Source organism: Pogona vitticeps, chromosome 2, assembly GCF_051106095.1.
Source record: "Pogona vitticeps strain Pit_001003342236 chromosome 2, PviZW2.1, whole genome shotgun sequence".
NCBI classification, from domain to species: Eukaryota; Metazoa; Chordata; class Lepidosauria; order Squamata; family Agamidae; genus Pogona; species Pogona vitticeps.
The window spans coordinates 251,053,320-251,065,682 of NC_135784.1; the positions used below are offsets into that span (position 1 = coordinate 251,053,320).

General features: G+C 41.0%; 1 protein-coding gene across 5 annotated transcripts in view; it reads left to right on the plus strand.

The window, feature by feature from the left end:
- The first annotated feature begins 511 nt into the window (after nucleotides 1-511).
- Nucleotides 512-12,363, plus strand: part of ZNF608 (zinc finger protein 608) — a 160,697-nt gene continuing 148,845 nt past the window's right edge. For 2 of the 5 annotated variants that reach the window (XM_072992405.2, XM_072992409.2), the window contains exons 1-2: nucleotides 3,305-4,513; nucleotides 5,337-6,348. In XM_072992405.2, the coding sequence (XP_072848506.2) occupies nucleotides 5,497-6,348 (852 nt within the window). In that variant the 5' untranslated portion in view covers nucleotides 3,305-4,513; nucleotides 5,337-5,496. Of the gene's footprint in view, nucleotides 805-1,707; nucleotides 2,034-3,304; nucleotides 4,514-5,302; nucleotides 6,349-12,363 lie in introns of those variants that run through there. The other 3 variants (XM_072992408.2, XM_072992407.2, XM_072992406.2) reach the window with 3 other exon arrangements.

Genomic DNA, 12,363 nt, shown 5'->3' on the forward strand with positions numbered 1-12,363 from the left:
TGGGATTTGTGAGCATGCAGAGTAGTTCAGGGCTGTAGCCTTAGCGAAAAGCCATCTTTAGTCAAATAAATGTTTTCTTTTAAGCGTAACTTCCAGAAATAACGTTCATATAATGTTTACTCATCCACAATTTTTACACTAAGCACCAGTCTGATGTCCTAGTATAAACACTAATGCACATACTTTGCTCAGTTGGACACAATCTATTATCGTTTTGTGCAGCACATTGCAAATTTCATGCTTCAACTTTTGGAGAAAATTGTCTATTATCTCTTCAAAGGCGTCTTTTAAAATGCGCTCTTGATTCCCACCAGTTAGCCACCATGGCAGGAAAAACAAAACCCCTGAAGTGAGCCAAAGAAGACGCATATCGTATGTCTGATTAAACAATGATTGGTATTAAATAGCATGCATATGCTTAGTGCTTTTTAATGCGTGGCCAGTGCAAGATATTGTAGCGCGAACTCCCAAGAATCGGACATTTTGATGATTATACGCTCTTTAAAATGCAGTCTGTTCAAGCCACTTTTGTAGCTTAAGCTGTGTGGGGAAGCAAGGGGGTCTGAAAGGATGGGGGGGGGGAGAGGAAGGCTATTATTTGCTAAGCGAACCCGCATTCTACAAATGCAGACGCTTCGATTTTCGAACATTAGCCTCTGCCGCGCCTCCGATGCATCTTTGGAACGAAATCCGAAACGAAAATGTAATTCTTGATGAATTCCTTCGCCGGAAGGGAGGTGAACTGGAGGGAAGGAGGAACGGAAAATAATTGTATTTATTCTCACGGCTGTGTTCACGTGGTCGGTAAGTGGTTTCTTGCTTCTTCCAGCTCAGCGCTTGCGTCAGGGGATCATCAATAAGCTGGGAAGGAGTTATTCCCTTTCCGTAATGAAAAAAATTGAACTGTCCGACTGAAGTCATATGGTAAAAATGAACAGAATATAATATATGAGAGGAGGACGTTGAGAAAGGGCTATCGTGCAGCAGCAGCGCTGAAGTCCCCCTGCAACGCAGGGGCGGTGGGGGGGGGGATGGGAAGCCTGTCTCTATTATTCTTTGGGAACTCCTCCCTTACCCCCCCCGCCCATCTTTAGCTCCGGTAAATCGTGGAAAATGCTCGCCGATCTGCATTAAGAAGGATGTACAGGCAGTGTCGAGTTGTTACAAATAATCAGCGAAGGGCCATTTGGAGAACGGATGAGATTTGCGACTGCTTCTTGGGAAAACACACACACACACACACACACACGTGGGCAGGGAAGCTATTCGCTTTGCAAAGCAACCTCCCCCCCCCCCCGCCGCCCGCATCCCGACGTTAAATGAGCGAGAGAGCCTTTCTCCCTGCCCCCTGTCAGCGATATGGTGCGATCCCCCTCCCCCTCCCTCGGATCCTTTAATTTAAATAAAATGTATAGGCTAATGCCGTAATTGAAATGGGAAACATGATTTGTATCTTGCTGGAGCAGGAGACTGCCTATTGGAGCACGCCGCGCAGTCGGGTGATTGCAAAAGACAAGGCTTTGCTCTGTGTGTGTGTGTGTGTGTGTGTGTGTGTATTTCTCACCCCCTCCGGCAGCCAAGAGGAGCAGCTAGCCAATCAGAGAGCCCGGTTTCATAAAAGCTGGCCTCCCATTGGGCAGATGGGAAAGGGCATTGGGAACAAAGAAAAGTCCCTTTCAGGTACAGAGTCTAGGCTCGCTTCACACTCTCCCGTTTTGATTTCTGCAGTCCAAGCAGCTGGTTTGCGTAGTGTTTGTGTATGGGTGCGTGCGCGTTAAAGCGAGTTAAGAGAGTGTGTTGCAAAGGATTTTTCCCCCCATTTCCAACCAATCCCATTTTATTTTAAGACCTCCTGAAATCTGGTGCTCTTTTCTTCAAAAAAACAAACCTCCCCTGTATATATATATAAAAAATCTGGTTGAAGACATATAGAATTTTTTTTCCTCCTCCAAAATCTTAAAAATCGGCTGCAACAAAAACACACTCTCAGTGCAGTTGTAGAAGGAAAAGGTCAACTCGATTCAATACCGATCGTAAGTACGGCTGCGTGATATCTCTAGCAGTTTAGAGGGGATAGTTGTCTCTTATCTAAATATATTCCTATGCAAAGGGGAGCGAGTGGTAAGAAATGTGTGCATCGGAAAGAAACCTGTGTTTGGGATTTTTTTTTTTAAAAAAAAAAGCCCACGATCACGGTGAGGACTATTTAGGAGAGGATGAAAGCGTTGCAGTTTCTCACACAAATCATCCTTAACTTGCAGTGGAAGGGAGGAGGTGGGGGGGAGGGGGCGCGTTAAAGCATATTACCTTTTGGGATTTTCAGTGACCAAAGGGGGGGGGGCAATAAAACTGACAGTTATCGCCCCGTCTGCCTCTCGCCTTTCCCCCTTTCCTTCAGATTCACAACCCTGCCTCGAATATATATATATATATATATATATATCTCAAGAAGCTTGTTCAAGGAAAGGGGAGGCGGGGGGAAGGAAGATTTTTGTCTTATGGCACATGCAAAAAATCCGTGTAATGTAAAAACGAACGAGGCAGCAAGCAGGAGGTCCCTGGGTTTTTGGTGCAGATCCCCCCCCCGCCCCCATTAACAAGCCTCTTCACCCGCCCTTCCCTAGCCCAGTCTCTCTCTCTCTCTCTCTCTCTCTCTCTTACCGCAGATTGTCACTGCTCAAGGAAGAAAAGCTCTATTTGAACGCCGTGTAATGCTTTGTTGTGCTGGATAGGATTCATTTTAGAAACACACACACACACCACACACATCTGTGAACGCGGGCCACATTCTGTCCACCTCACGAGAAATTCGCAGCACTCGAGGGGAAAAGAAAGGGTTAGAAGGCGCCCCCCTTTTTTTTCTCTTTGTGCAACATCAGCTTTGCAAAATGGGGTCCCCTCATTTTACCCCCTTAACTCCAGAGAACCCAAGGCTTCGGATTCAGGACTTGCAGCCAACGCGAAAAAGAGAGAGAGAGCATGAAGGCAGAAAACACACCTTAATTCCACCCGCTCACACTTACACCCCCCACTTTCGTCTTTTTAAAGACCGGTATTTTCTTGATATGGTTGTCAACCCCCCCTCTTTTTGTGTTTTGTATTTGTGTGTATGTGTAGGAGAGAGAGAGTGTGTGTGTGTGTGTCTCCTCACGACAACCAATTGAGCCCTTGATCCTCACGTGATGTGAAAAGCTTGAACTGTAACAAAATCGCTCCTTTTAGGTGGTTGGTGGTTCCTCCCTCGCCCATCCCCCCCCCGCCGCGCTCTCGCGGCCTCCCTCTTTTCCCTCCCCTCCCCCTCCCCACTTTAACATACATTTCCAGCGAAGCGACTCTGTAGTTTCCAATCTATCAACAATTCATTACAGCTTTTAGCTTCAAAACGCCAGCTAATTAAAAATACTAAGCCAAGCTTCGAAAGGCGAGGAGGAGGGAAGGATAGGTGACAGATGAGCTAGCGTTTGCTGAAGCAATTTTGAGCGAGAGAGGGAGGGGGGGGGACACCTCTGTCCTGAAAACAAGGTCGCCCATTTTATATCTTTTGGACTCTTAATTACTGAATTACCCACCTCACGACTGACTCGCTTTTGAGCTGCCTTTTTTTCTTTCTTTTCCTGGACAGCATTGGGAATCTGATTTTATTATTATTATTTTCAGCCAAACAAACCCTCAAACTTTAAATGGTGGGAAATCTTATGCTTGGGAATATTTGCTTCATTTTAAAAGGCACTCTTGTTTTCCCACTGCGAGCAAATGTTTTGATAACCGGTTTATCAGACCCTGATTTTGATCCCCTCCCCTGTTCCCTTTCCTTTCTTTCACCCTCCCCCCTTCCCTCCTTTTTTTCTCAAGTTAGTTCAAGAAGTCAGAGCTGTCAGGAGGGGAGGGGGAAAATGCCACTTCCCGACTAACAGGCGGAATCCAGCCCAGATTTTCAGTCCTTTCTTTGCCCCCCCTTCACTAATTTTCCCCGATGTTAGCACATTCTGCCTTGTAACAACTGGACGCCTGTAGGTTTGTTTCATGGAATCATTACTTACTCATCAGGATGACTGCAGAATCTGGAACTGAAGACGGGATGTGAAGTTGGGGAAAACCTTTTTTGCAATTTTTATTTTTTTATTTTTATTGCAATCACATCTTGCTGTTATTCAAACAAGGGAGAGAAACAAACAAAAATGAGGTTTTTTCCTCTTTTTTCCTTTTTGATACTTGAGGCTTCTTGTGAATGTGAAATGCTTTCTTCCAGCCTGTGAAGTTGTAAGGGACATAATATTTTAAGGAGGAAAACCAAATCAGAAAAAGAGGGGCAAGGACCTCTGTTTTGTTTGCAAAAGTGGAAGGAAATATGTTACTCGGCGATTACTCTGGCAGAAATGTTAGTTGGTTTCTACTTCTGGATCATCTGCTCTTTAAGTAAAATGAAATGGGGCACTGAGTTCTTGCTGAGACCAGGGAGAACAGAATGTTTGATTTGCTGGCTTAATTTTTTAAAAATGGTAAAAGATTAAAGGTAAGCAATGTATATAATATGTTATGTGAATATTTGGACGTGTAACCCTAAGAAAAGGGCAGATTCCCTTTAAAAAAAAATTTTTTTTGCTAAGCTGTGTCAGACACACACTTATTTGTGCTTAGAGGCCACCTTGGTGTGGATCATTAAAGTGTATGTCTTAATCAGTTTCCTGTACAGTCAGTACTACTGTACTATATTTAACAGTTAGAACTGTAGATGACCTAAGAGGGCATTAAAACCACTTTCAAATATGTTATCTGATCTACATTTTAAATAGAAATGATTCATCTGCTCATTAGAAAGAAAGTACGGTGAATGCACTTGTACTGGTTATTTTTCTGTGTGTCTAAATGCTCTCCTCTGTCCTCCCCCTCCCACACAGAAACAAGCTAATCGTATCTAGGGAAAAGTCACTGAACTTGGAGAGGTTTGGTTTAAAATTACAAAATCTGTGGAATGCATTTTGGGATAGAAGTTGTCTGTCTTTGTGCCTAAGGGGTCCAGAATCACATTCCCAGGTTTTTTTTTTTATTTTTTTAGCTTTGTAGATTTAAATCCTACAACTTAAAGGGTGTTTTTTAAAGCAGTTTTTAAAATACATATATTTTTGGTACATGGCTTTTTAAAGAGTGATCCTGAATGATGGGCTGCAACTGTAGGGAAGATGCTTACACTATTATCAAAAGCTTCAATTTAACAGACTTCTTAAAAATTAATCTATGGAATGTTCTTTCTTTCTCACTTGCCTCTCTGTTATTAATTTTATTTTATTCTGGTAACACCCAGCCAAGAAATATTCGACTTTTCCCCTTCCTCACAGGAGAAAGTGGATCTGGACTTCAGGGTATATGCCCAGATATACCTGGGGAAGGAAAGCAAGAAGAATTACACTTTAAAAAGCCCCACGCAGATAAACGAATGTCCCCTCATCTCCAAAAGAAAGTTCGTCTGATTTTTACACAAGAGGTCTCATCTTCAGGATGTCATTGAACACTTCGACTGCTGGCAAAGGTGTGGATCCAAACACGGTTGATACTTACGACAGTGGTGATGACTGGGAGATTGGAGTTGGAAATTTAATAATTGATTTGGATGCTGATTTGGAGAAGGACAGACAGAAATTTGAGATGAGTAATTCTACCAATTCCAAGGATTGTGGAGGTCTTGCTTCTAGTGGTGTGAATGCTACCTCAGCCTTAGCTGATGGCCTAAAATTTGCTTCTGTTCAGCCCCCTGCTCCTCAGGGGACTTCTTCACACAAAGAAACTAGCAAATCAAAAGTGAAAAGGAGTAAAACTTCCAAGGATGCTGGTAAATCTCTGCCTTCTGCTGCCTTGTATGGAATTCCTGAAATCAGCAGTGCTGGCAAGAGGCAGGAAGTCCAAGGGCGCCCAAGCGAGGCAGCTGGCATGAATTCAACACTGGGTCAAAGTGTGAGCAACAGCCCAAATGGCAATAATAACACCACCAGCAACAATAACACTACGATTGCCTCTTGTGGGAAAAATAAAGAGGAGAAACCAGGTAAAACCCAAGGCAGCAGAGGCTCCAAGCGGGATAAGGATGGAGGGAAGTCCAGAAAGGACAAACAACTTGACCTACAGCAGGGACACCCCAACAACAGCAGCCAGGCTTCTCCTGGGCATCTGTATGGCTTTGGGGCCAAGGGAGGTTGTGCTGGAAGCAACAGCCCTTTCAACTGCACCACCACGGTGGGGGATGTGAACAAAAGTGGCCCAGATTCAGGGTTAATGGGGAACTCTATTTTGGTAAAAAAAGAAGAGGAGGAGGAGGAGAATCACAGGAGAATAAAGAAACTGAAAACAGAAAAGGTAAGGACACGTGCTCTTCCCTTGTTTCCTCCTTTCATTGTCTAATAAACTTTCAGCAACTTGTCTATTGGTTGCATTGGCCTATTGTTCACTATTTCATACTGTTTGTGGTAGCCCCAGTCACTTGCTTGTACTCTGGGGTAGGTGTTTTTTGCCTTTAAAGGAAAGGTATACTAAATAGTAGTTTTATTGTGTGGGTTTTGTTGTGGGTTTTTTTGGCTTTATCCTGTTGACCTTGAAAGTTGTGGGCTTGCTGTTGAATTGCAGGTTGGGTGTGTGTGTGTGTGTGTGTGAGAGAGAGAGAGAGAGAGAAAGAGAGAGAGAGAGAGACCCCTTGTGTCTGTGAAACATGTGGTTATTGCCTGGAGGACACTCTGAAATTGTGGTATCCCATCTTCCTAGGTGTCAAAAGAAACTCCCTTCACCATGACAGCAGGGAGAGAGATACAAAGCAGAAATGAATAATGACAACAGGTTCCTGAGCTGTGTTGTTGTGAATGTGAGAGGGGATAAGGTGGAGAGTCAGGGTTGTGTGTACGCAAGCCAAGAATCGTCCATAATTCAGCAACTGCCCTACGGAGTGCTTTGTCAGCAGGCACGCAGTGTGCTTATAACCTGTTGGGAATGAGAGCCGTGGAGGAGGGGAGGCCGTTTTGGACTGAAATCTGTGTGCAAAACATTTCTCTCCCAAACTAGGGGAACACTTTGTCCTCTGCCCAGTAATCTTGTCTTCTTATCTGGATTCTCAATGAGTTCCTGGGTATGTGTGCTGCCTGTTGTTGAGCAGCTGAAAAATGTGTGTGTTTTTCTTCCTCTTCACTAAAAGCTGAAGGATGTTCTCTGTTCAGGATAAATGGCCTTGCATTGTGGAGGGAGGTGGCCAGAACTAGTTTCTCTTGGCTTATTGTTGTTGCTCACTGGGCCAGAGTTTGGTGTAAGCAGCAATTGTTCTGTACCCAGAGAACAGAAGGTTTCTTTGTCATCCAGGGAGCTATTGTTGGCTTATAATTAAGAGTCAAATTAATTCTACAGGTTGTTTAAACAAAGACGGCCCCTCCCTGCTTCCCACTCTGAGTAATAGCTGGTGACATGGTTGTATACAGTTGTTCTCACATTGTCCTTTTAAAAAAGAAGAAAAAAACAGTTCCCAGGCTTGATTTTTCAGAAGTGCCCAGAATTGTTTACAGGTGTGAAGGACCTTGCTATTTACAAGAGGAGGTGTGACAGCCACCAGCTTTATGATTGATGCATAATGCTTTAGTGAACACCTTCCCCACCATCCTGAACATTCATTTGTTTAGCTTTACAAATCACAGTTTGGAGAGGATCCCTATGTACGGTATGTCAGTTAGGATGCATCTCTTTGTCTTTCAACTGTGCTGCTTAAGTCCTACTGCAATTTAATGCTTGTAAACACAGTTTTGAAAGGTCTGTATGAATCTTCGTTAAGTGCAGATTTTTTTAAAAAGGTAGATTTGTTGTCTCTTAAATGTGTCTATCTTCCAGGTTAGCGAAACCTCGTATTTGCTTGTTTTGAAATTGGCTCTAAAATCCCATGCTCATTTTTATTAAGTCAGTACAGTAGGCATTTGCTTTTGTTGCCAATAGTCTTCAAACTGCAGTCCTCTAATCTGCTTTAACTATCTAGATAAATTGCCCTAATCCAGTCTTCACAATGGTTGTGGTTAAAGAGTCAGAGCCATTTGATTGGATTCAGTGGATGCCTGGAATGTGGGAGGTACTGCCCTTTTGTAACCCCCTTAGCCTTTTAATCTTCCAGCCAAATGTTCACATTCAACAATTTTGTTTAGCTGGCAATCTGAACATTTCAGTATCTCAAAGGCTGCTGTCATGGCAACAAGAGATTAGAGAGTGGTATGGTTCTCTCCAGTTTTTGTGTTCCTTTTCATACCAGTCACACAGGAAATTATATGAGGAATGAATTCATATACAAGTACATTTTAGCCAGTGTAATGTAAATGAGGTAATGTGTAAACTAGGAACAAACCTGTCTGGAGTAGATTTTTTGCCAGAGGAACACTTTTCATTGCAGTTCTTGCCTTTATAGAATTGGTGGAGCTTGAATTACCAGTAACACCCACTGCTGTTGGCTTGTACTGACTTTAATGGCTTCACTTGTTAGAGCCCTGCAGTGCTACCCATTGTCTGTCACACTGGTGTGTTGGCTTAGTGTCTAAAACACCCCTCAGGTTTTTCCCCTTTTCTTTTTTTCTTTTTTTTTTTTTTTACTTCTAGGAGAAATTCCTTTCAATCTAGTCCTGTATATGTGAATGTGAAACCTTGCTGCAAAAGGATGTGTTATGGTTGGTTTTTTTTAATGTAAGGGTTTTGTATGTTATCAGACTGTCAAGGGCAGTATCCCTGAAAGGAGGGGGAGAATGAAATTAAAGTTTAATCTTTATCTACCAACAGATGCAGATATGTGACAAGCACACACACACAAGACTAACATCTTGCTTTCAGCATGGATTTATCAACAGCGGGTGGTCAAATCAATTTCCACACTTATATCTGAATCTCTTTTGAATGGTTTCTCATTTAAATTAATTAAATAACACTGCATTAAAAACCATGGCCGTCTTGTGTAGAACAGTGTTGATATCTCTTTTTCTTTTACCTTTATGGAAAGCGTAGGAGTACATTCCCAAGAGGTGCAGTTACTGTTTAATTTTTGTAACTACCTCAAGTGTTGGTTTGGGGTTTCTGTTTGAGCCAGAGAAAGTCATGTAAAACATGTTCTGTTGAATCGTATGGAATCCAGTGACTATGTTCCTGTCTTCTAAAAAGTGCCAGTCCTCTGGTGTGTACTTAAAGTTGAATTACATTGGGATTCTACAATATCTGAGGTTACATATTTGTTCAGCATATTTGGTAGTCATCACACCAATGACATGTTTAAATAAATAAAACAAAAAGAAAGCTTTGGTTGTCAAGTTGTGACAGGTAGATTAATAATCACTCATGTCAGACTAGGAATGTTAAAACCTCCCCCCCCATCAGCATTGCCAAATGTTATACATATAATTTGCAAAAATGGTTAGCACACATTCCTCCTTTCTATGACCAATTTTGTAATGTCTACCACTGTTGCCCTGTGTATACCTGAAATGGTCTGCACACATGAATCTTCATTTACTTCATATATAACATACATGCAGAATTTGAAGGTTTGCGTAATAATTGGTCTGTGTGTGTTTAAATACTTAGCAGAAAAAAGTGTCAATGTATAGGCTGTTTTAAACATAGCAGCTACCCTTTTCTCTAGAATCCATTTGTTTACCTAATTTATATCTAACTTGGCATGATTTGACTGGTTGTGGTGCCATATATGTGCTTTTCTCATTTATTGTAATGTCATAGAATTCTGGACACACTCTTTACAAATTCATGGTTTACCATGAGTTTATGGAGGTGTATTCTGTAAATAGACCTGAAAATGCTGCAGTTTAGGGGTCATTTATTCACTGTTTGTAGGGGAGAAAGGGCAGCAAGGTCGCTGGTTGTAATTAAAGTACAGAGTCCATTGTTAGTTGACAGCAAACTGTTTTGAAAGCTGCATAAGGGATTTAGCTGTTGAAAACATTGATAACTATTGGGTCCTTAACAATGAACACTGCTCTGAGTTTTTAACATTCTATAGTGATGTCTAGTAGTGTGACAATGTTTTTCTGGAGCTAGGTGAAGAGGTGGTGCCCTTTGGTTGACTAAAGCTTTCTTAGTGAACCCCTTGACCTTTCAGCCCAGATCCATTTTGTATTGAATTCTCCTGCAAGGTTAAAGTAACACTGAAAGAATAAAGAATGGCCAGAAACATCAAGAAAGCAAAACACTTAAAGGGGTGAGATTGCTGTGAACTGCTGGGCAGGCAGGGGTATGTATTGTTCACATAGGATGTCAATATTTTTTACTATTCAAATAACTTTGTAAATGCTTAGCAGAAAAGAAAGAAAAAGATGGGTGAATTCTTAGGGTGTTTTGAGGTTAAGCTTGTTCTCTGTATTTTAAAGCCAAGTGTGCTTTCCTGAAAGCCTATTTTAATTATAGCTATATAAATACTTTTTTTGTGAGGTAGCATTTTATAGTCCAATAAATGAAATGTATGTAAAAAGTGCTAAGCAGAAATCCTCTGTAACCATAGAGGTGTTCAATAACCACATTTTAAGTAACATGGAATGTACCATCTGTTCCTAGTTTTCAATATAAAAACAAGACTTGGATAAACTGAAATTTGCTCACATTTTTATTTCTTTTTAAGATGCTCAGCTGTAACTTTTGGAAAAAAAATATTGTGCACGGTTAAAATTCAAGAAAGCCAGAGACATTATAAGTTGATACATGTATATATGTATATATATCAGCTCACTGTACTTTTAATGGAAGCTCAGTTTTGAACTAAAGAATTGAAGATAGGGAAATCAACTCCAGCAAGGAACTATAATGATGGTCAGTTTTTCGAGAATCTCATTATTTAGCAAGAACTTGAATTATTCTGTCAGTTTTCCAAATTTCCCTGAGGCAATAAAGAAAATGGCAAACAGAATGAGGAAAAACTCCTGTAGGATAATTTTAAAATGTTAATGGCACTTATCAAATTGTTCATGGTCTACTCAGATTTCTTGGAAACAGTCTCCCAAAGTTAAGTGAAATTGTTAGTGTGCTGGATAAAAATAATCATTTTTAAAAACGCACTAAATTTCTAAACTGTTAGATAAGAGGAGATTCTGGCTGCAGACTGTGCACCTTGGATGAAACATCATCCGGCCTTTGTTTGAGGTCTGTTATTGAAGCTAATGACTGGTCTTGTGCCGCCTTGAGATAAATGGCATTATCTTTGAGTAGGCTGACAGGAAACAGACATGTTAATGGTGAAGCTGCAGGGAGGATCTGCTAGAGTTCTGACAAAAGACTTAAGCACGGACCCCTGGTTGTGATCATTAACACGTAACACATTCCTGCCTTTTCCTGGCAGATCTGTGATAATTGGAAAGCTACTTTAACAACAATTACTTAGACCATAAAATTGATGCTTCAGTACCTCTGCATATAAAAACTTTTGGACCTTTTGTGAGAAAAAAGAGCAAAAGTAGCTGAATGGCAACAATCCTATTCTATATGGAGCCGATAGTTAACAGGACAATAATGGCTATTAGAAAGAAAGAAAGAAAAAAGGAAAAGAACACATCACATTGGAAATTCAGTACATTTTTAGCATTTAAGAAATGTAGTGCTCTTCCAGTAATTGCTTTATGAAATGAGAAAAGCCACCTGGGGCCAACTGACCTGTTAAAATAAGTCTATAAATATCAGATGGCATGATCCATATTGTTTCCAGTTTTGTTCCCATGTTATGTATATTAATTCATTGAAATTTCATCGCATTGTGTGCCTGGCCAGGGTAGTTTTCATGACGATGACAGCTAAAATGATGTGACCCAAGGCTAGAATATGCTAAAATAGTGTGACTTAGCTATCATTATGACTAAAATGGGTTAAAATAGTGTGACCAAAAAACCATGTTCATAATACACTAATCCTCTGCAATTATTTTAATATAACCCAGAATCATTACCTGCCTTGATTTTTGTACAGTATTTGAAATACTGTAATACATATGATTTAAAATGCCACCATTTAAAACTCCATTCAGATCCCCCCTCATGTTATTCTTTATGCAATTGGATGGCATAAATGGAATAATAAGCTTTACATAGTTATTAAATAGTGGCTTAAGCAAGCAAAACACGTTAATAGGTATTGTCTCAGTAATCCTTATGGGAACTGTGCAGGATAAATAGTATTACCTTATATTACAGGTGGAGAACTATGACCTGGGAAGGGCAGAAGATTGGTCTTAGAACAACCAAAGTTGCCCATGCTAGTCCCAGGTCCTTCTGTGATTTATTCATTTTACAGGAACTGACTCATGGAGGCCTTAAGCCGTGTAGCTCAGTAAACTCAGCAAAACTGGCTGTGGCTCTTTAGGGGTTCAGACAG